Genomic DNA, 22851 nt, shown 5'->3' with positions numbered 1-22851 from the left:
TATAACACGTTTTATGTTTAAAGTTATTTATTCGTAAATATAGAGTTAGTGACACTATATCCTACTCTCAAAAATGGCATTACTAGATATTTTGAGAGTATTAAATTATTTTAAGAAATACCAAAGCTCTTAATATATTAAATCAGTATTAATTTCATAGTATAGACTTGTGGTGCACATTTACTAGTTTGATCTCTTTGTTCTTTCTGCTTTTCCCTTGTCATTTATTATTCTTCTCAAGCTCCCTGTTCTGTTAGTTCTTTTGTTCAATGTATATTTAAAAAATGTTCAACAGAGAACAACCACAACACTAACTAAACTCAAATACATGAGATGCCAACTCCGACTGTAGTACTGCTTTATTCCACTGGATGAAGCCATTTACTCCTCAGATCGTCTTAATCTGTGTTCAGCCAGCACTGCAGATAGAATAGTGGATATAAATTGGACGTCTGTTGTCATACACACTGTCGTATAATAACAATAATGTAATGTAATGATAATGTATGGTAATGAAACGTTTCCCTTTATGATAAAGTAATGGCTTCACTTTTTGTAGAATATTACCTTATATATTACCTTAATAATATTTTTTATCTATGATCCTATACCATGGTTGTGGTTTTCTTCTTTTTTTGTGTTATAGCCTATTATTATATTTTATGAATAGCAGATACAATGCTCCAGTGGAAAAAACAAAGTGAAACGTACTGCGTTTGTTTTCGTACAACTAAGGGACTTTTCTAAATCCAGTATTCGTGACATTAGGAGAGCTGACTTTTTCTTAGGCCCTTGGAAAAATTATAATTGTAATATACTATATGTTATAATGGCGACACGTTTAGGAACTTGACAAGGCTACTATCCACAAAGTGCAGATCAGTTCTAGAAAAGTATTATTATTATTATTATTATTATTATTATTAGTTGAAGTAGTGTTAGTATTATTCACTATTGTACGGTAACGAGTTTGTGAAGACATTCAAATTGATTTTTCATGTTTAAGTCAAGCAAATTAGTTACTGGGCCACGAGTGCAGCATGTTTGTCATTTTCATTTATGTAATAATTGTTATTCATTACCATAACTAGCAGTAATATTAACTACTGTTAATTATTCCCCATGTATCAGACGCACTCGCCTGATCCCTATCATTTAACATGGATGTGAACCTGGACGGGGATGGGCCAGTGTTTGGATCTCCATGCGGATGTGACATTTCAGAGAAGAGCGCGGCCGCCATTTTGAGATTTACCTCAGACTCAACACATCACAAACCACGGGAGGAGCGGGTTGAGAGCCACACAGCTCAGGCTAACGTTGTACGACCGGGCGCATCCCTCATAACAAAAAACACGAGGTTTGCGAGAAATGCAACGAAGTGCCGCGTTTAGTCGTCTACGGTTTTAGGCCGGTTGCGGGATTTGGTTTATGTCGGGCCGTGGCAACTCTCGTCTCCGCGAACTTCCAAATAACGTTAGTGCTATTCTGGATTGGAAACTGGTTTGAATGGATAGCTCTTTCCTCCGCTCTCCCCCAGACGGAGGAGCACACGGACTGGGGATATCGCAGGCAAAGTTGTTGAGTGTGTGTCTATAGCAAATGAGCCTTTGTTTTCACTGCTGTTGTACCAATTTCACCAATTGGCTGCCTAGTGTCAGGTAGCTTACCGCTAGCTCTAACCAGGGTAATTGTTCCTCAAGGTGCAGGTCGTGCTGTGAGTTGTCTCATTGCCCCACATTTCCCGGGGTAAAGCCGGATTGATTTAGCTAATTTCTGCGGGCCTCCCTCCTCGGAGCCCGGTCCATCCATCCCACCCCCTGCCGTCAGCCAGCGACTCGCACCCACCCAAGGCGCCGAGATTGGGCGAATAGCGAGTAAATACGTCCGCGTTTCTCTACCCGCTCCCCCGCCGACCTCCCCTCCTCACTCCCCGGCGCTGACAGCGGACAAGGCCGAGGTCGCGACAGAGCAGGCCCGGCCGCCAAGGCTCGACCTGTCCACCCCACCTCCACATCCTACCACACCTCACCAGCAGTCCAGAACCCGGTTCGCCCCCGAGCCGGCCCTGGACAAGGTCGAGGTTACCAAAGATAGCAGGGAGCACCGCATCATAACCACAACAACAACAGCTGCCAGCATGAACCATCACCACACTCAGCAGCAGCAACAGAAAGCCGGCGAGCAGCAGCTCAGCGAACCAGAGGACATGGAGATGGAAGGTAAGAAGCGGTGCCACGAAGGGGAAACACACATTTAACAACATGTTTTGTAATAATTTAGGAGCTGCACCAGAAATGCATGAAGTTTTATTCGTACAAGCTGAGCTCAACTTTACAGTAAACACGAAGGCCTGAAGCTAGCTAGGTAGCCGGCTGCATTTTTGCTGATTGTGCGTCCGTTGCAGCATACTTGTGTGGAGCTGACCTCATTTTGCGTTATAATCGAATGGAGCTTGTGTTTTTCTACGTATGCTCGTAATACACCGTGGCTTGCAGATAAAACAAAAACAGATGTTTATGGACAGTAAGCGATTGTTAGCCACACTAATCATTCATTCTGATCGGTCACAGTAACGCTAATTTTGAATAAACTGTCAACGTACAAGTCGTGAGAGCCAGTTTGACAAATCGTCGCCGTTTAGAATCCGTATGTAGTCCCCGAATTCCAGGTCCGATGACTTCAGAAAACCTAGCATAAATGTTTGTAAACAGTATGGTTGCAAGTCTTGTAATTAGGACGGATCCCTCGCTAGGTAAATTAATATTGCTACTGTGACTCCACTGTGAGCTTTCGGGTGGTTTGACAGCTATCATCATCACCGGCGCTCCTCACCAAAGCCTTATTTCGTGGATAAACTAACAGTTGGGTTGCTGCGCATACTGGTAACGTGAAAATATAGCCAGCTAATAACCGTTGGATATAAGAGCTAGTGCCGTTACGCCTCTGTAAAACTGTGTTAGCATCGTGTCTAATGGCTTGTACATCAAATGTGGGCCTGTAGTGTACCGATATCGGTTAACTGAAGGGTATAATCACGTTTGGCCCTACGTGGTGAAGACAGCACCTTCAACGTGGTAACTTTTGTTGTCAGTACGTTTAGTTGGTACAGTACCGGGTAACTTTATCTGTTTTATTACTTTACGTTCATAAGCTGGTAAGACGCGAACATAGCTAGTGGGGCAGCTTATTGTAAGCTAGTCGATTAGCTACTATACCCACTTGGTTACATTCATTCGCTGGCTAGCATGCTAGTTAGCAGACGAGCTAATGCTCACGGAGGGGGTGTGTGGCGTTCCAAAATGGTGGCTTGTATTTTGCAATGTCCGATATGGCTTGTCTCGAATGTTAGGCCTTGAATGTTTTCCTCACGTAAAAACGATATTTTCGCATTTCTGTCTTTGCTACCCTGCGGTATAATTTACACAGTCTGGATGTCTTTTTTTTCTCGAGCATTAATACTAGCTTGTTAGCTGGTACTAGTGATTCCAGCTAATGTTAGCGGCCTGTAGATGCATCTACGGCTAGTGTTTGCTCGTTAGCTAGAAAGCTAACGCAGATGCGTCAGTCCTGATTTGCAAAATTGACCAAGGTGGCTACAACAAGTTTAGCTAGCTATTCAAGTAGACGTGAAGATAATGCACTGGATATAAATTGCCCTTTGTCTTAGTTGCTGATCAGTGTATATGTTGGCGTTTGACAGTGTTTTATGTGAAACGTGTGGCAGTGCTGGCAAGTAACGGTAGTCGCCGCTGCGGTAAGCCAGGCCCGCACAGGGGCAGCGCGGGGATTTGCTGCTTCATTGTATTGAAGACCAAACGGCATGGAGCTCGCCATTTTTAATGATCTGTGTTTTTGTTAGTCCGGTGTGAAATCAGGGCCAACAATGTTAGCGGTTTACACACTGAACACTCGCTCTCCTAGTGTCTTTTGTTGTTGTTTTTTTGTTTTGTTTTCTGTTTTTTTTTTTTCTGTTTACTTATGTCAGTTTTGCACTCACTCATACTAAAGGCTTGTGGGAATCCTCAGCATCACTGCGTCATTTAGCTTTAGTGATTTTATGTTGTGTAAACACACATCATTGTTTGTTGTTGGAAATTTAGTCTATTTCATGGTTTTATTGATATAAAAGCACGATTGAGTTATTCATATAAGCAGGTGAAAACCACTCTAGGTGACATTTCCATTTATTAGCCACTGATTTTAATAAATTGTACATGTAGCAGGTTCACTCTTCAGACTTCCTCACCATCACAATTGCTGGTTCGCCCTTCTTGGGTTATCTCCCAGTGCGCTGCAGCCTTACAAGGACTATGAAAACAAGTTACCACAATAAACTCACTTAGATTTGTGACCTCTAAAAGCAGCATGTACCTCATTTCTTCCATTTGTCTATAATATTAGACAGCAGTGTAAGTGGGATGAAAGCTGTTGCTGCTATGCAGTCAATGTCTGCCACAGCCTTCAAAAATATAGAAAACTATTTACCTGAAATGTCATTGTTATAAAATTAATCATCTCTAACAGGACAAGATCAAAGAATATGAGTAACATGCTCGTACGTGAAATTATTCAGATCAGTTTTTCATTTTGTAATATTATTGGATTTAATGATACCTTTTATGGAAGCTTGGTACCTTCACGGCTTCCATCAACATTCAGAAAACAAGGGAAACATCTTGGAGTGGTCTGATGCATCAGACAACATTTCAACCTCTTAGTGCCAAGTAATAGTAACAGGATTAGCTGTGCTGTTTAATCTTGTTGCTGCAGGTTAAACACACATCTGGAGTTGTTTCTCTCTGATCAACATAACATCTTATAGGAGAGAATGTTTCATGATGACTATGTGCCATTTTCTGTTTCTGCTGTGAACTTGAAAGATTATAAGATTAGGGTAGATTAGAACACTTCTCACTTGAATGGAAAGATACGTTGTCCTTTTTAACAGTTACTGTTGTAGTGGAACCATAACAGGTTTTCAGATCGATTACCGTGATGCTTCTTGATAACAAGTTTATAAATATTATGTATTTTTTCCTGGCACTTTAAGTGGCCATAAGTTTCACATAAAGCCTTAGTATTTTGTTTGTCAAATATAAAATGTATAACAAGTATAACAAATATAACATATAACTAATACATTATATGTATGTACTCGTCAGAGGGTAAACATTAGTTCCCAAAGTTTGGATGAAGGTAGTGGTTGGGGTAATGTTAAATATTAAAAACATGTCTGGGGAAGTTTAGGTTTCAATTTTAGTATTCTTGAAAATATCCCAAGCTTTGGGATGTAGTGCAGCCCCTTCTCGCAGTTTTCAAGATAGACTGAAAGTGGGTGGGACAAGAAGTTGTCGTGAAGTTGACTGACAGACTCCATTAGCGGGGTGTAATCCACTTGGCAAAACAAGGTCAGTCTCCTGAAAGACTTGGCCGGTAATGTTACTGTGAGACTCACACGACTGATACCACTGCATCTGTAAGCTTGAATGAAGACGAGCAACACAGTGAGACAGGCTGACACAGCAACACATTTGGAGGCATATCCCTGCTCATATCAGTGCTGTCTGACTTCTGTAGCATTTAATCAGTTTTCACTCAATCATTGAAGCCTATGCAAAGCTCCTCTGATTCTGTCATCAATTTGTTTTGACAGAAGAGAATGTGCTCTAAGCTGTCTCATTATTCATCTGGGATAATTGTTGTCCTCTGTGCGCGTGTGTTTTTGTCTGGGCAATGACTTGCTGCTTAATCCTGCATTGTGTCCATAATTATCCAGCCTACTGTACTGTTGCATGGTCTTTGTTAAGCACACACTTTCTGTTTCCCTCACTCTGACACACAGACTGGCAAAGAAGACTTGTCATGCTGTGTCAGCAGGGTATTCCCAGTTTATGAAAGGAGAAGGGAGGAATCGCTATGTGGAAATGCGCAAGATAAAGATGGATACTAGTTGTGGGGTTGCTTTAAAAAAGCAGGTCTAGTCTTATTTGATGTTGTATGCCTTAAATGATTATATTTTCACCCTGTCCTGCCCTCAATCTAAATTTAGATCGAGGGCAGGACATGGTGAAAATATATCATCCTACAACCAAAGGATGACTCTGTATTTTTTTTTTTTTTTTTTTTTTAAATCATTGCATTGTTTTACTTTGTATATTAACATTATAGGTTATGGGGTTATAGGACGTTGGACATTTGTTAGTGCATGATACCACGTTTTATTGAATTTTTTTTTTTTGTACAACAATTTTCAGTTCAGTTGAGTTTATATAGCGACAACTGACAACCAAAGTCATATCATGGCACATTACAATGTAGAAGGTCAGCCTGCCAGAGTTCTCAGCCAGTTTTCTTCTCTAGCTTTAGTCTGCTTTTTATGCTAAATCACTGCTGTTCATTTAGTCTTACCACAGTGTTTCTCCCTCTCTAAAGCTGGGGACACAGATGACCCTCCAAGAATCCCGGCCAACCCAGTGATCAATGGTAACGTGGCCATGGCAGATGGACACAACAACACAGAGGAGGACATGGAGGATGGTGAGAAGGATTTCCACAAACAAACCAATTATAGACATTTTTGCATGTCTAGAAACTAGTTTCAGGAAGATAACTTCCCTGTGCAATGATCAGATTTTATCTTGTACATTTTAAGTTTACCTTACCTATTTTATATGTAAGTAAACAGTGTATTGCATACTGGAACTGGCAGGGGGTTTAACAGCTTAATAGTTATCCTAAAACATGATGTTATATATAATGCTATCTGTTATATGCAGAGTAAACATACAGAAGTCTTGGCTAAGGCCCCTGTAGGACCCCTTAATATAATCTAACAATCAGTTTAAACTACAGATACTTACACAGATGGTATCATGTTTCTAACTTTTAATGAAACACTTCTCAAATTCTTGAACTTGAAGCACTAAAACCTTTACAATTGAGCTACCAGATAAGACACTGGACATCATTGTCCTTGACGACATTTGTGAGCACGGATTCTAGTTAATGTTTTATAATTACCTATCAACTTTTTAATATTGTTCTGCTTCCTTTTTCACCTTTCACCATCTATCCACAGACACCAGTTGGCGGTCAGAGGCGACCTTCCGGTATGTGGTAGAGCGCTTCAGCCGCCTCAGTGAGTCAGTGCTAAGCCCGTCCTGCTTTGTCCGTAACCTTCCATGGAAGATTATGGTGATGCCACGCTTCTATCCTGACCGGCCACACCAGAAGAGCGTGGGCTTCTTCCTGCAGTGTAATGCAGAGTCAGACTCCACGTAAGTGTCTTGGAGGGGTGGGGGATTTAAGGGGCATTATATAGAGTTTAGACACACACCATCATTTAATCAGAAATATACCAGTACTGCATAATGTTCTCCTCAGAATCTTGAATTTATTTTTGTTTTTTTTCTATTGACAAGTGAGCAGCAACGTCTAATAGCATGGTCAGGCCAGTTGGGCTATAATAATAAAGATAGAATAGAATCTACACATTAACACAACTTCCATGGCTTCACATCTCGTAGACAGCAATAACATCTCTTCTGCAAACATAGAACTTACATAAGTGTGATGAGTTCTTTACATCAGTGTGAAGAGTCCTTTCTTGAATCCTTCCCTCATGTGCACAATAATTAAATCAGTTACAAGAGTCCCAAAAACTCCAATGGATTTGCATAGCCTGTAATGATTCATTCATTTTTTTGCACATTGTAATAACTCAATTTCCACAAACTATACACACCTTGAAACTACTAAACCTAACTGAAACATTAAGAACAAATAGCAACTACATTCATATAACATTAAGCTCAGAGGAAATAATCAAGATTGATCCCAGAATTTTAATTTGGTCATCATGACGATCACACAGTTTACACTACATGTCAGGATAAAATAAGTCATGAAGTCCAAGTAACTTGCTGTAGGCTTCAGCAATGTAAGTGTGTCAAGACACAGATCAGGGCAAGGTTTTAAAGACTTATGCGTACCTGGTGCCCTCAATAATTGGGAAATTGTGCAAGGCCGAAACTAACACAACAGGTGGCTGCCCAGACAAATTGAGTTAACAGACAAACAGGATCTAGACAGAGAGGTGAGAAAAAACTCAGCGGTCACTTAAGAGATTTGAGAATCTGCTGGAAGTAAAAATGTGTCAGTAACACACTTTTAATTAGACCTTTATGGAAGAGTGGCAAGGCGGAAGCCACACCCCCCCCCGCCAAATGGCAAGTAATAGACTCTTATAGTATATGGAAGTATATTCTCTGGTCTTATGAGACAAAGATAGCCTGGAAATACCTTCCCTATGGTGAATCTTGGGGGCAGAAGCATCATGCTGTGAGCGTGCTTCTCACCAGCAGGGACTGAGAGACACCTCAGAATTGGCAGTTCAGTTGTCAACACGACAGTGACCTGAAGCACAAGTGCATCAGTTGTTATGTGTTTGATATATTAATATATATTATTAGTTTATAACAATTTAGAGATATGGGTGTATTGATACATTTCAGTCTTAGGTATAACAATAGTTTAGTTGCTGATGGTGCTGATTGGTTTCATCATGTAATAAAATTCTTTTTATATACAATAACAACAGTCACAACCAAGATGCACAAAGACAATAAGAAAAGCAAATGTTCTACAGGGGAAAAAATTAAATGGTTAAAATAGAAATATTCAAACCCTCACTGTGTTAACAAATTTCTGCATTTTGTTATTTCAGGTCATGGTCCTGCCACGCACAGGCCATGTTGAAGATCATCAACTACAAAGACGATGAGAAATCCTTTAGCCGTAGGATCAGTCACCTGTTCTTTCACAAAGAGAATGACTGGGGCTTCTCAAACTTCATGTCCTGGAGTGTAAGTAACACACTGGAAATGATGTCAAATTAATATTTATAGTTTTACAGAAAGGATGAAAAAACACCAAATATATTGTTGTTTGGATTGTGCATATTGCTTTGCTTGTAGTCCTTCAATATTAACTATTTTTGTGGCTATGGGTTTCAGGATGTGACTGACCCAGAGAGGGGTTTCATTGATGATGACAAGGTCACCTTTGAGGTCTTTGTCCAGGCAGATGCTCCACATGGAGTAGCGTATGTAACTTTTAATTTTCCCTGTAGTTTTCTGTCTCTCTCCTGAGTTTTCTACAGTGGTTGCAGGTTGCAATTTCTCTGTTCAGATTTTGTGAATTATAACCCTAACATCATCTTTATCTCTGTAAATAGCTGGGACTCTAAGAAACACACAGGCTACGTTGGACTAAAGAACCAGGGAGCGACCTGCTATATGAATAGTCTGCTACAGACGCTCTTCTTCACCAATCAGCTAAGACGGGTATGGTTTTATTTTTTGTTTGAAATTTTGTTTGTATGATGTGCATTGTATGAGTGTGTTGATTTCTGTATTTGCTCAAAGCAATGGCTTAAGCTAATCTGAAGATGTTGTCTGTGTTTGCATGAATGTCTGTGAATGGAATTCAGGCAAAATATGAATATGTATATTGAAATATCCATAGTGTCTATATCTACTCTGCATGTTGCATGTAAATATAACAACTAAGTTAATATTCTTGTAGCAACACTGCCACTAACATCTAGCTTCACTGAGGCCCTTTAATTTACTACACTCTTAATGCTACTTTGAGGTCAAATAGTTGTACTGAAAGTACTGACTAGGTGTAGTTCCTGCAAAAGAGCTCAGGGCTCAGTGGCCAATCTATACATGACATAATGGGGTCCGGGGTGCCATGTTGTTTATTAGATTCTGCCAACAGGAGCTTTCTGAAACTGCTATCAGTCAAATCCTGGTGTGAAGGCTCCCTTCTTTTCTGCTCTTCACAGGCAGTGTACATGATGCCCACAGAGGGAGACGACTCGTCCAAGAGCGTTCCTCTTGCACTGCAGAGGGTTTTCTACGAGCTGCAACACAGCGACAAACCTGTCGGCACCAAGAAACTCACAAAGTCCTTTGGGTAGGATAGACTTTTTTTATTGATGGCTCACATGACTAACTGTGCTTTTTCTATATATTTTGGTTGTTATTTAAATGCTGAAAATATTTAACGTGGTTAGAAAATGACCTGCTCAGTATGAATAGCCTCAAGAAGACCTTCACACACAGCTTGATTTGATACTGCAACATCTTCTGGCAAACTTTTAGCAACTTCAGCCAAAGTTGAAAAATGTTCTTTTATGTGACTGTTTCACAGACTACTTTGTTTTCTGTAGTTGGAATAAAAATTAGAACAGTGGTGAACTGATGGTTTAATTGCTGCTCTTGCTGGTGCAAAATTGTCATTTTTGCAGAGCAAAGACTTTAAGTGTTAAATAATTTCATTAATTTAATTTCCAATAGTTTTTTAGATTTATCATTTTGCTTTCTTTTGTTCTAATATGAAGGTGGGAAACACTAGATAGCTTCATGCAGCATGATGTACAGGAGCTGTGCAGAGTGGTGAGTCTTCTTATAATTTCTTGAAAAATATTTCTGTATACATGCTAAGCAGTTGACAAACTCTGTGTGTGTGTGTTCCAGCTACTGGACAATGTGGAGAATAAAATGAAAGGCACTTGTGTTGAGGGAACAATCCCCAAGCTCTTTAGAGGAAAGATGGTGGTATGTTTTCTTTCTCTTTAATACTTCTTCCTGGTTACTATTACAGTTAATTTGCTATACGATGCATACTGTGTGTTTGGATGAGTAAAGATGTTCTTTGGGTTGAATGCCTAATAACCAGCTGTACGAAAAATGTTTTTGTATCATTTTTAACCGTGTTCCTAAATGAATGAATTGCACCAAATTCATGTGGGTTCTATTAAAGATGTTAAGGATAATTCTGTCCTGGAAAAAGCACTCTTCAAAGAATCAATTGACAGTCCAGCATTAACAAGACATGTCCATGATGAGTCTTTGTAAATGTCTGACTTTACTGTACATACACTGACATTATTGTGCAAAATGAAAGCCTTGAAACTTTTATATTGGACAAATAAACTGTGTAATTCTCCCTTAAAATAACTTGCCAATTACAGTACCTCTGGTCTTTATGACCAGATAACTCTCTCTGTCTGATCTGACCATAAACTTTCCTTCCAAAGACTTTTTCTTTTTCTGTGTGTTCAGCTGCAAGCTTAAGTTTAGCTTGAAAAGATTTATTTTTGAAGAAAGGGCCTTCAAATCAGTTATCTAACTCAACACAGTTTATTAATAGAAAGGGATTAAATCAAAAAGTGACACTTAAAAAATATATATTTGTGACTTACCAGTTGAATTGTACCCTGATCCTTATGTGTTCTCACTCTGCAGTCATATATCCAATGTAAGCATGTGGACTACCGATCAGAGCGGATAGAGGACTACTATGACATTCAGCTTAGCATAAAAGGAAAGAAAAACAGTAAGTAGCAACACTGTCACAGCTTTACTGAAATAGAGAAACACTGCTTCATTACTGTGGTTTCCTTTAGCTCATCCATGCTCTGTGTATCTTTCCAGTTTTTGAGTCTTTCAAAGATTATGTTGCAACCGAGCAGTTAGATGGAGACAATAAATATGATGCCGGAGAGCATGGCCTGCAGGTGAGGCTTCATACTGACTTGATCTAAGCTATTTGTGTTGTCTTTTGGAAAGATGTCCTGAAGATATCTGACATGTTATGTTTGTATTGCAGGAAGCAGAAAAGGGAGTGAAGTTCCTTACCTTCCCCCCAATCCTTCATCTGCAGCTGATGAGGTTTATGTATGACCCACAGACTGACCAAAACATCAAGATTAATGACAGGTAGAACAAACACTGGAGCTGTCTTTTTTTCTTTTCTTTTTTTTTGTAAATCTGCTTAATTGAGTACACACAGCCTGCTTTAAGTAGATCATTCCCATCACACTAATGCTCAGGCATCATTATAGAGAAGGTAGGGTTTATAGTAACATAGTTAAAAGGAGCAGTCTATTTCCAGAAATGGCACTTCGGCCTAGACACACTGAATAGCATGCTGTGACCTATCTGCACAGAAATGTGAGAAAATTAGTCGGTGCATTTTCTGCAGGCTGCAACACTATAGTGAGGAGAAAATGTATTTGATCCCCTGATGATGGTGTACATTTTCCCACTGACAAAAAAAGATTGAGTTTATAATTTTAATGGTAGGTTTATTTTATCAGTGAGACAGAATAACAACAAAAATATCCAGGAAAAACACATAACTTTTTTTAAAATTGATTTTCTTTTGAATGAGTGAAATAAGCATTTGATCCCCTATAAATCAGCAAAATGTCTGGCTCCCAGGTGTTTATACAGTGAACGTGCTGAGAGCAGAAGCACTCCCTTTAAGAGAGTGCTCCTAATTTAAGCTCGTTACCAGCCTGTCTACAGAGGCAGTCAATCAGATTCCAAACTCTTCAACATGACCAAGACCAAAGAGCTATCCAAGGCTGGAATGGGCTAGAAGACCATTGCCGAGCAGCTTGGTGAGAAGGTGACAACAGTTGGTGCGATTATTTGCAAATGGAAGAAACACAATAGAACTATCAATGTAAGATCGTTCTACTGCTCTATGTAAGATCTTGCCTTGTGATGTTTCAATAATCATGAGAATGTTGAGGAATCAGCATCTTGTCAATAATCTCAATGCAGCTGGGACCACAGTCACCAAGAAAACAATTGGTAACGCACTACGCCATAAAGGACTGAAATCCTGCAGCACCCTCAAGGTTCCCCTGCTCAAGAAAGCACATGTATATGCCAGTCTGAAGTTTGCCAAAGAACATCTGAATGTTTCAGAGAAGAGGAATGCCTGCCTATGAGAAACATCATCCCCACCGTCAAACATGGAGGTGGAAACATTATGCTTTGGAAGTGTTTTTCTGCTAAGGGGACAGGAAAACTGCACTGCAAGAAATATCTGACCTCTGATTGCCAACAAGTGTTTGCCACCAAGTACTAAGTCATGTTTTGCTAAAGGGTCAAATACCTATTTCACTCATTGAAATGCAACTCAACTTTTTACTTTTTTGAAATATGTTTTTCTGGATATTTTTCTGTCTCTCACTGTTAAAATATATGGTGTGGCCGATTAACTAGCATCGGCCCTCACTCATCCTTCTCCTGCATATGTGTGTAAAAATGTCTGACTTTTTTTTTTTTTTTTTTTTATGTAAATAAATATCCTCTCAAACACTCCTGTGCAAATTCTATATTTATCTGCTTTCCCTCTCTTGTCAATAGATTTGAGTTTCCAGATCAGTTGCCTCTGGATGAGTTTCTTCAGAAGCCAGACTCCAAGGACCCAGCCAACTACATTCTCCATGCAGTGCTGGTGCACAGTGGGGACAACCATGGCGGTCACTACGTCGTCTATCTTAACCCTAAAGGAGACGGCAAAGTGAGTGTCAAGGAACCAATAGTGAGAACAATTTCTTTATACACCTTTCACCAAAAATTCTGTGGGTATGGGTTTGGTGGTCTTGATGTGATGTTACTCGTTGCAGATATTATTGTTTTTAGCATTTAGTATCTTAAGATGTCCTAAATATTCTTCTTTCTTTTTCTCCCATTTCCTTATCTGGTACCTTTTTTGTCCTCTTCTTTGCTTTAATTTCCTAATTTTCTGTCATTGTTTCACTTCCTCCGCTCTGCGACCCCCCCCCCCCCCACCCCTCGTTTTATCCTGTACAGTGGTGTAAGTTCGATGATGATGTGGTATCACGGTGCACTAAGGAGGAGGCCATAGAGCACAACTATGGTGGACATGATGATGACCTCTCAGTACGTCATTGCACCAACGCATATATGTTGGTCTACATCCGTGAGTCCAAGCTCAGTAAGTAACATGCTCATTCTTTCAGCCTTTCTGCCTAATATTTAAGAGGCTAGTGCCAGAGGAATTTTCAAATAGAAGACTTAAAATTATTGTAATTTAAAGACCAAGTTATCTACAGTGGTTGTATTTGCTTGCTGTCTGACTGACTGGGTTCAAATACTGCTGTATTATACCCTAAAATACAGGGGATAACATTTACTAAAATTATGGCTTGGATTTGCCCTTGCGTTCTAGGCGAGGTGCTCCAGCCAATGACTGACGTGGACATCCCTCAGCAGCTGGTGGAACGCCTGCAGGAAGAGAAAAGGGTGGAGGCACAGAAGAGGAAGGAGCGCCAAGAGGCTCACCTCTACATGCAGGTCCAGGTAGGGAACCAGTACTGTTTAATTGCCTTTACTTACTCTGTTGCTTTACAGACTCAAAATACTTTCTTGGCTGTGTATTTCTTGAGGTGTGCTGGAGTGAGCTGCTTAGTGATAATTAGATTGTGACCTGGTAGTGATGTGAATGAAGTGTTGCTCATTACCGTTATATATCCTTTTATATTTTGTATTACCATGCACAGTATATTACACATGTATTGTACTGAAAGAATGTAGACACTATAGCTGAGCGGTGTCAAAATTGTTTTAATTGTGAGAAGAGCAGCAGGTGATAAGCAGCAACAAAATGGAGTACTCCAAGATAAAGGGTTATCCTGTGGAAAGATGAATTATTATTTGCTTTTGTTTTGCCTTTAATCCCGTAGACTAATTGTCTTAACAAAAATGAGCAGGTGGCATCGGCTCTAGACAAAAAGCTCTCAGCAGTTATTTTGTGTGACACAATGCACCATTTTATACAATACTGTTAAGTTATTGACATGATTTTTCTTTTTTAAATGCAGTTTGGGCAAATGTTTGTGTACTACAGTGTCTTTTTGTTGGCTCCACACTTTGAGGTTTTGTCAAGATTTACTGTTTAAGGTTATTTTCTTCATTTCTTCCTCCTCTTGGCAGATGGTGACAGAGGACCAGTTTTGTGGTCATCAGGGCAATGACATGTATGATGAAGAAAAGGTGAAATACACAGTCTTCAAGGTCCTGAAGAGCTCGACACTCCAAGAGTTTGTCCAGAACCTCTCCCAGACCATGGTAAGACACATATGTTTGAGAGGGAATAAAAACAGTGGTTTTTGATGTTCACACATGTACTATTACTACAGAAGACTTGTTTATGCATAGGCTACATGTAAAGTCAATGCTTCCATATTTAAGATGGTCAGCATAAATTATTTTCCCCTACATTGATAAACAGTTAAAAACACTTTACTGTGGTCATTTTTGTGAAAATTAAATATGAGAATAAAAACTGCTGAACATGACTTGACCTATTGATTTGTTTCAGGGTTTTCCACAGGATCAGATGAGGCTGTGGCCCATGCAGGCCCGGAGCAATGGAACCAAACGACCTGCCATGCTTGATTATGAGGCTGACTGCAACAAGTCGGTAAGGGTTTGCTTTTGGGTGACTTTTTTTTATTCCTCTGGTCTGCTGTCTTATACTGAGGCTGCAATATAGGTCCTACTCATGTCCAATGTAGCCTACCCTAAACAGTGGATTTTTTTATTTTTTATCACTTGCATAAATTAACTAGTCAAAGTGAAAATTAATATTTTGGGGATTTTTAAATTTTCAGATGATTGACTTAAGCGACAATGAGAACCCCTGGACAATATTTCTTGAGACGGTGGATCCAGAGATGGCAGCCAGCGGGGCCACATTACCCAAATTTGACAAAGACCGTAAGTCCCTGATCTAAATAATTTAGTGTCTGTTTCTGCAGTGAGTTCTGTGATGTAGATGTTTCTCTCAACCATGACCTCCGCATCTTTCCTCCTTTAAATTTTAAGGCTTTTTGTCTCAAACTGACTGTGTTGGCTTTGTTTTGGCTTAAGCACCCTGGAACTGGAAAAACTAGCAATGCGGCTTTTTGTGTGTTTCAGTTATAACCCTTGTTATAATACTTGTTGTTCTTAAAGTGATTTCACTTATTTTTGAACCAAGATTGTCTTTGTTGGGACAAAATTGTAATTCTAAATATTCATTGTTGGGCATTACTTTTCAGGAGTGCTACTATATCATTAGTGGCTTTGTGTGTTTCTTTTTAGACGATGTCATGTTGTTTTTGAAGATGTATGACCCCAAAACCAGAAGCTTAAATTATTGTGGACATATCTATACACCTATATCCTGCAAAATAAGTAAGTAATAATAACACACAAGTCTATTTCAAGCTTAACCATAAAGAAGTTTTAGCTTATAAACCACATTCATTCTTTGTCTGCAGTCAAAGGTCCTCTGAATCCAAAGACTGATGTTTCTGTGTTTTTCTATTTTCTCCCTGTAACCAGGAGACCTGCTGCCAGTGATGTGTGAGAGAGCAGGGTTTCAGCAGGAAACTAGTCTTATCCTCTATGAGGTGATCTATTTATGTAGCTCTCATCTTTTGACTCATGCCTCTGTTTTTCTCTGTTTCACTTTTTACTAAATCACACTATTCTTTTTGTTACACCTCTGTAATTTCACTTATTTAACTTGACAAAACTCTTCAACAGACAGATACACTTTGACACCACTTCCTTGCTTGTGTGTTGCAGGAAGTAAAGCCCAATCTAACAGAGCGGATACAGGACTATGATGTCTCTCTTGACAAGGCCCTGGATGAGCTCATGGACGGGGACATCATTGTCTTCCAGAAGTAAGACAGATTGTATAGTATAATTTATGTGAACAGAATAAATAAATGGTAATAATAACGATTTAAAATTAGGCAGGTGAGATATAGTAAATGAGGCCCTTTTTTTTGCTGTTTTCATATGTAAAAACATGCTTTTTCTATGGTTATATGTGCCTCATGACACAGTCACCAAAAGTCCTCTCACAAATGCAGAAGATCAGAAAGATCCCAGCAAGTTCACTTCTGCCCATCACCTCAGAAAAGCACACGAGTTGGAGGAAGATAGACAAAAAAAAAAATAAACATAGGTAGAGGAGCTAACTGACTGCCACCCAACAGGCACTGTTGTAGAATTTTTCTTGTACATTTACTGCTACTCTTTATGAAGCAAGTGTATTATTATCCAATTACTCGATTTAATAGGTGAAATAATCAACAGAACACTCAATTACTAAAATAACAGCTTCAGCCCTAATATCAAGTGCGGCGGGGACATTCATAAGAGTTGCATGTCTCTCATTGAATATTTCAACGAAACAAAGAGAACTTTGGGAACCTTTCTCCATGCCACCTCAGTATTTCCCTGTTTTTCTATCCTGCTGTTGCTTCATAACCTTAAACTATTTATTTTCTCCATCTCTCTGAATCTGCCTCAACTGTCTTCCGCCTCTGCTTTTTCAATTCTCCTTGTCATCCCCCTCCATCCCTTCTGCTGCCTATTCTTTTGTCTGCCTTTGCCTGCACTCCTTTTCTGTTGTCTTTCCTGGCTTATCCTGTCAACACTCAACATTTTGCCCCTACCTTCCTCCAATCATGCAGGGACGACCCAGAAAACGACAGCAGCGAGCTGCCTACAGCTAAGGACTATTTCCGGGATCTCTACCACCGCGTGGATGTCATTTTCTGTGACAAGACCATCCACAACGACCCTGGCTTTGTGGTCACGCTCTCCAACCGCATGAATTATTTTCAGGTATGGTCCCTTCCTGTGCTTACAGTGGATGTCTGAGGTTTGGAAGGTGGAACTGTGATTTGCTTGCATTCTCTGGGGTGACAGGAATAGATACAATACATATTAGTATTTTGGAATTTATTTAATTTTGTTTTTTATTTAATATATTTTTCCAAAGTGCTGTGGATGCCCATTTTTGCTGCTACTCCTGACGGTTTCAGTTGATGTGAAAGTGAACTGACTTTGAAATCTTCCCTTGAAATGTTTTGTTTTCCTATGTTTTCCTAGTAGAAATCTGACAGGTCTGCTGTGATCCCCACTCATAATGTTGTCTTGTCTGTTTGTCAGGTGGCCAAGACGGTAGCACAGAGGTTGAACACAGATCCCATGCTGCTGCAGTTTTTTAAGTCACAGGGGTAGGAGGCTTGTCTCATTCCCACACATGCACACATTGGCAATTCACTACTGTGATAATAAAGCAGTTTATTGACAGTTTACCCTCCAAAATAAAAACAAAGACTTGAGAAAAGTGTGAAATGTGTAAAGTGTAGTAACACTAATAACATAATACTGATATTACTTTACTATATTTAGCTGTTGTACTCGCATACAGAGTTTTTACAACTGGTAAATACTGAAAATTAAAAAACTTTACTAAGTTGCTTAACATACTTAATTTCTATTGAACTTAAGTATCCTCTAAAATTGGCTGTAGTGAAGATGTTTTCCTGGTTTAATACGTGATTCTGCTTGATGATAGAAAGATGACATGTCATTCTCACAGCTTTTGTTATTTCTGACTTTGAGTTGAGTACTTGATGTTGTTAGTAGAAATGTTGCGTAACCTGTCCCCCCCCCACCTGTCTTTGTTGTTTTCCTCTTACTCCTCCCACTCTGGCTCCCTCCTATCTTCCCCTCTCCTCTTCTACTTTATTCTTGCTCTGTACCTCCATGAATGTCCTTGTCTTCTCCTCCTGTTCTTGCCTCTATCTGTTTTCCTCTCCACCATCACTTTTTCCCCACCATCTGTTGTGCATCCTTTGTGTCCTTCTTTCCTCCCCTTTGTTGTCCTCCCCCCCTGCCTGGTGGTGTGGTGGCTAGGTACAGGGACGGTCCAGGGAATCCTCTCAGACACAACTATGAGGGAACACTCCGGGACCTGCTGCAATTCTTCAAGCCTCGTCAGCCGAAGAAACTGTACTACCAGCAGGTAGGAAACATTTGCCGTCTCTGGGCCTGCTGGGTTTGTCATGTGTAATCATTTTTCTTTTCCTTCAGCTAAAGTTGATGTTCATGACCATATTCCATCACTATGTTGTTTTCTAAATGAAATGGCTTGCAACTGCAAACCCTTGTTGCTGCATTGTGTGTTGTACTGAGTCAGCAGCATTAGCCTAATTGCTAATATATTCCTCCACAATGCAAGTGGCAGCAGCTCTCTTTTACTTTATTCTAGGTGGAAGTATGACATATACATAGTAACTGTTTTCTCTCCTTTTCCACAGTTAAAGATGAAGATAACAGACTTTGAAAACAGGAGGAGTTTTAAATCCATATGGCTCAACAGCCAGTTTAGAGAGGAGGTAATACATACACACACACACGCACACACACATGCTTTCAACACATTTCCTATTAGAAAGATGGAATGTATCTACACATGTATCTACAAATGTCTTGTTTCACTCAGACTTGAAATGTGCATGTGTGTTGTAGGAAATCACCCTCTATCCTGACAAGCATGGCTGTGTGCGGGACCTTTTGGAAGAATGTAAAAAGGCAGTGGAGCTCTCTGAAAAAGGCTCTGAGAAGCTCAGGTATCCTGTGTGTGTGTCTGTCTGTGTGTGTGTCATGTCATAGTAGAGGTACTCAATACTAAAGCAGCTGCCACTGCCTACAGAGATGTATTTTATAAACCTGCTGTTTTTAGTAAGATAACTCCACAAATGATTATCTTTGTTGACTTCTCCATTGTTTAATGTGACTTTATGCAATTTAAATCAGTTTGTATTTGAAAAACCACCATAGACCATTAATGTTTCCCTCACTCTGTCTGTTACTCTCTCTTTTCTGCCCGCAGGCTGTTAGAGATAGTAAGCTATAAAATCATTGGGGTTCACCAGGAGGACGAGCTGCTAGAATGTTTATCTCCGGCTGCCAGTCGCACCTTCAGAATAGAGGTAAGTGTGTGTGTGTGTCTACTTTTAATCGCCCTTCTCTTTATAGGGTATTTTAAGTAATTTTTCATTTTCTTGTGTAATTGCCCTGACCTTACTGTGTTTATACAGTAAGCATCTATTGATCATAATTTGCCATTGTCACTTCTGAAAGTTTTAAGTCTGTTTCACATGAAACCACAATTAATTGATGACTGACTTCAAAGTAGCAGGCTGATTTTGAGTTGCACACTTCTTACTATCAGACATATTTCGTAGCCTGTACTTCAGAAATTGACATGACTAAATGTCTCCTGTCACTTTTTCCCCTCCCTCTCTCAGGAGATTCCTTTGGACCAAGTGGACTTGGACAAGGACAGTGAAATGCTAATCCCTGTTGCTCACTTCCACAAGGAAGTCTTCGGCACCTTTGGAATTCCCTTCTTGCTCAAAATCAGACAGGTGTGTGTGTGAACAGAGGTCCTGTATACTTAACATTTTATTGCTCAGTTAACCAGCTTAATACTCTGGTTGTCCTTACTTGATTCCCTTTTCTCATCTTGCAGGGTGAGTCATTTCGAGAGGTAATGAGGAGGATCCAGACCATGCTGGACATCCAGGAGAAAGAATTTGAGAAGGTACGTGTGCTTTTCTTTCACAGCCAGGAAATCTTTTTTAATGTCATCTTCAAATATTTGGACAAATCTCCTGCACAGCCTCATTTAGTGCTAGAATATTTTTTGATCTCCTTAAACTTATGATGCAAGAGTCACAGCAGTTCAGGTCATATTACACATGAGAGTTCTTAAAACATTGGCTACATAATGAACAGTTCTAAGCAGTGTTTTAATGGAATTGTTCAGTGTGTTGTACAAAGGACTATGTTTAAATTCATTCTAGTTGTTGACTAGTGGTAGGTTGTCAAGTAGTCTTGTCTTTTTTCCAGTTCAAGTTTGCGATTGTGATGATGGGGCGGCATCAGTACATCACTGAAGATGAATATGAGGTCAACCTGAAGGATTTTGAACCACAGCCAGGTATTTGCCGCTTCCTCTGCTGATAAGAGTAGTTCTTAAAGAACTACTCCTGTTTTCTTTGTGCTCCTCTAATGTAACAGTGTGACGCGCTGTTACCATGCTCCATAAATAAAACAAATGTATGCAAATACTTGACAGGGAGAGTTGTTGGACATTTAAATCGGCAAAATCATCATCATGCAGTATTGTGCAGCTGTGTTCGTTTTTGTTTGACCTCTTCTCTATCTCCTTCCTCACAGGTAACATGTCCCACCCGCGCCCCTGGCTAGGGTTGGATCACTTCAATAAAGCTCCAAAGAGAGGTCGCTACACCTACCTGGAGAAAGCAATCAAGATCCACAACTAAAGCAGCCCGCCCTTCCTCTTTGTTCTCGTCATCCTCCTCCTGCTCCGCCTTCCTCCCTACCTACTTTAACACACCATAACCACAGACTGTAACCAACCTTGTGTGCAAGAGAGTGCGTGGGCATGCATGCTCGTGTGCGTGCTTGTATGTATGTGTGTGTGTGCGTGCGTGCTTGTATGTATGCGTGCGCATGTGTGTGTGAGTGTGAGAGAGAGAGAGTTCATCACTTTTAACACCCTGCCTGGACACCTACAGCTCTACACCGGCACTATGTCTTCAGCGATATGGATCTTGCTGCAGCTGATGGATTATTCTTCAACCACAAAATAAACTGCACCAACCATCTCCAGTTTATTTTATTGTTTAGTTTTGTTTCCATTGGCTTCTTTTCCTTGTCCCACTTCACTCACCAGCTTTTTTTTTTTTTTTTTTTTTTTTTTTTTTTTTTTCTTCAGATTTTTTGGGGTTGTTTTTAAATAAAGAGTTGTTTGAAGATGCATCATGCTGCTTTGTGGAGAGTTTGATGGAAGGATGTTTGTGAGGACTAACTTACAGAAAATGAGGAGAGAGGGCCAAAGTTTTTTTTCCTGAGTTTTGTTTGTTTTGCAATAACAGCTGCAATCTGACATCAATCCTGAGGCTCAGTAATTGCCCTACTGCCCCTGTTGGTTTTTTGTTTTTGTTTTTTTTTTTATATATATATTTTCTGCTCCCATCCGTTAGTGCAACTAAAGCAAGTATTTCCAAGTTTACATAAAATTCTTTCACTTACTTTGGCTGGAGGAAAAATGAATTAATTTTTTTGTCTCTTTCTGCAGATCTTGTATAATAAAATAAGAACCTACGGCATCTGTTTAAAAATAAATGAGGAAAAAATAAGGAGGAAATTTGTCTGTATTTCATCTTGCACGTTGGCACTTATGTCAGAAGTTTCTCAGCTCAGGACTGGCAAATGTACATTTTTGTTGTTTTGAGTTGCTCGGAGACTTTAAAGGAACACTCTCACATCCGCAGACATTAGCCCCTTGACTTACTCTTTGTTGTTTTGGTTTTCATGTCTTTCTCAGTCATTCCTCCTCTGAACGCAAACACACGCGAGCTTTGTTTTCTCCCTCAAATCTCTCTCGGTTGAAACTGTTGCCTCCAGGTTGTTGGGAGCAGTAACTGTGCTGTGCTTGGTAGGGAGCTGCAGACACTTAGAGCCCGCAGGTTTGAGGATTGTGTAGAGACAAAACCAGCATTGTAAGAAAACACTTTAAGCCCTATGAATTTATTTTTCTTTTGTTTTTGCTTTTAAAGCACAGATGGAATGCTCCCCTAATAGTGCATAGCTGGCTCTGTAAAGACAACCTTTAAGAATTGTATATTTAAAAATATGAACGTGTAAAATTTAAGAGAAACACGCCTTTGTTGTCGGGTACAGAAGGAGCCAGGTGTTCATATTTCTTGTGTGTAGGTTTTATTTTCTTTTTTTGCGTTCCTGATGTACCATTGACGATTTTTTTCTGTTACATTTGGGTTTTTTCTTTTCAAAACTAACTGCATTGGTTTTGTCTTGTTGAAAAAGTGCAGTACAAAGAAGACCTGCAGAATCACACCTTAATTTGATCTTTTCCAGTTTGAAATCCTCAGTGTAGCAGCAGTGTACGACAACTATTCCTGTATATTGCCTTTTTGCTGGAAAATGTATGTTGAATAAAATTTTCTATAAAAACAAAAACAGTACTTTGCTGCTTGTCCGTACCGGTGTTGGACCTCGTCTAAACACTATTAAAGGAACGCAACCATTTTTTTAAATGCACCTTTTTGCT

The 22851-nt window shown here is 39.7% G+C and overlaps 1 protein-coding gene across 4 annotated transcripts; it reads left to right on the top strand.

Annotated features, from left to right (window-relative positions):
* The first annotated feature begins 1995 nt into the window (after nucleotides 1-1995).
* Nucleotides 1996-21730, top strand: usp7 (ubiquitin specific peptidase 7 (herpes virus-associated)). Of its 4 annotated transcripts, none has more exons than XM_026349892.1 (31): nucleotides 1996-2222; nucleotides 6436-6540; nucleotides 7082-7280; nucleotides 8729-8867; nucleotides 9018-9106; nucleotides 9239-9347; nucleotides 9854-9984; nucleotides 10412-10466; nucleotides 10548-10628; nucleotides 11319-11409; nucleotides 11508-11590; nucleotides 11683-11792; nucleotides 13236-13413; nucleotides 13686-13830; nucleotides 14065-14195; nucleotides 14829-14963; nucleotides 15217-15318; nucleotides 15509-15614; nucleotides 15981-16073; nucleotides 16224-16291; nucleotides 16470-16570; nucleotides 17369-17522; nucleotides 17850-17917; nucleotides 18603-18711; nucleotides 19007-19084; nucleotides 19218-19318; nucleotides 19582-19681; nucleotides 20000-20119; nucleotides 20224-20295; nucleotides 20604-20694; nucleotides 20934-21730. In XM_026349892.1, the coding sequence occupies exons 1-31, from the start codon at nucleotides 2141-2143 to the stop codon at nucleotides 21038-21040; spliced, it is 3333 nt and encodes a 1110-aa protein (XP_026205677.1). In that variant the 5' UTR covers nucleotides 1996-2140; the 3' UTR covers nucleotides 21041-21730. The 4 variants fall into 4 exon arrangements, with proteins under 4 accessions (XP_026205677.1, XP_026205684.1, XP_026205680.1 ...); XM_026349899.1 differs by having other exon boundaries at nucleotides 13236-13392; nucleotides 20934-21072; XM_026349895.1 differs by having other exon boundaries at nucleotides 18609-18711; nucleotides 20934-21072.
* The last annotated feature ends 1121 nt before the right edge of the window (nucleotides 21731-22851 follow it).

The sequence above is a fragment of the Anabas testudineus genome, chromosome 8 (genome assembly GCF_900324465.2).
Source record: "Anabas testudineus chromosome 8, fAnaTes1.2, whole genome shotgun sequence".
In the NCBI taxonomy this organism is placed as follows: domain Eukaryota; kingdom Metazoa; phylum Chordata; class Actinopteri; order Anabantiformes; family Anabantidae; genus Anabas; species Anabas testudineus.
This window is presented reverse-complemented; position numbering and strand designations above follow the sequence as displayed.

Coding starts and splice junctions, on each gene's coding strand:
- usp7 (XM_026349892.1), top strand. CDS start 2,141: ATGAACCATCACCACACTCAGCAGCAGCAACAGAAAGCCGGCGAGCAG. Junction 10,467..10,547: donor TACAGGAGCTGTGCAGAGTG/GTGAGTCTTCTT, acceptor TGTGTGTTCCAG/CTACTGGACAATGTGGAGAA. Junction 18,712..19,006: donor AGAAACTGTACTACCAGCAG/GTAGGAAACATT, acceptor CCTTTTCCACAG/TTAAAGATGAAGATAACAGA.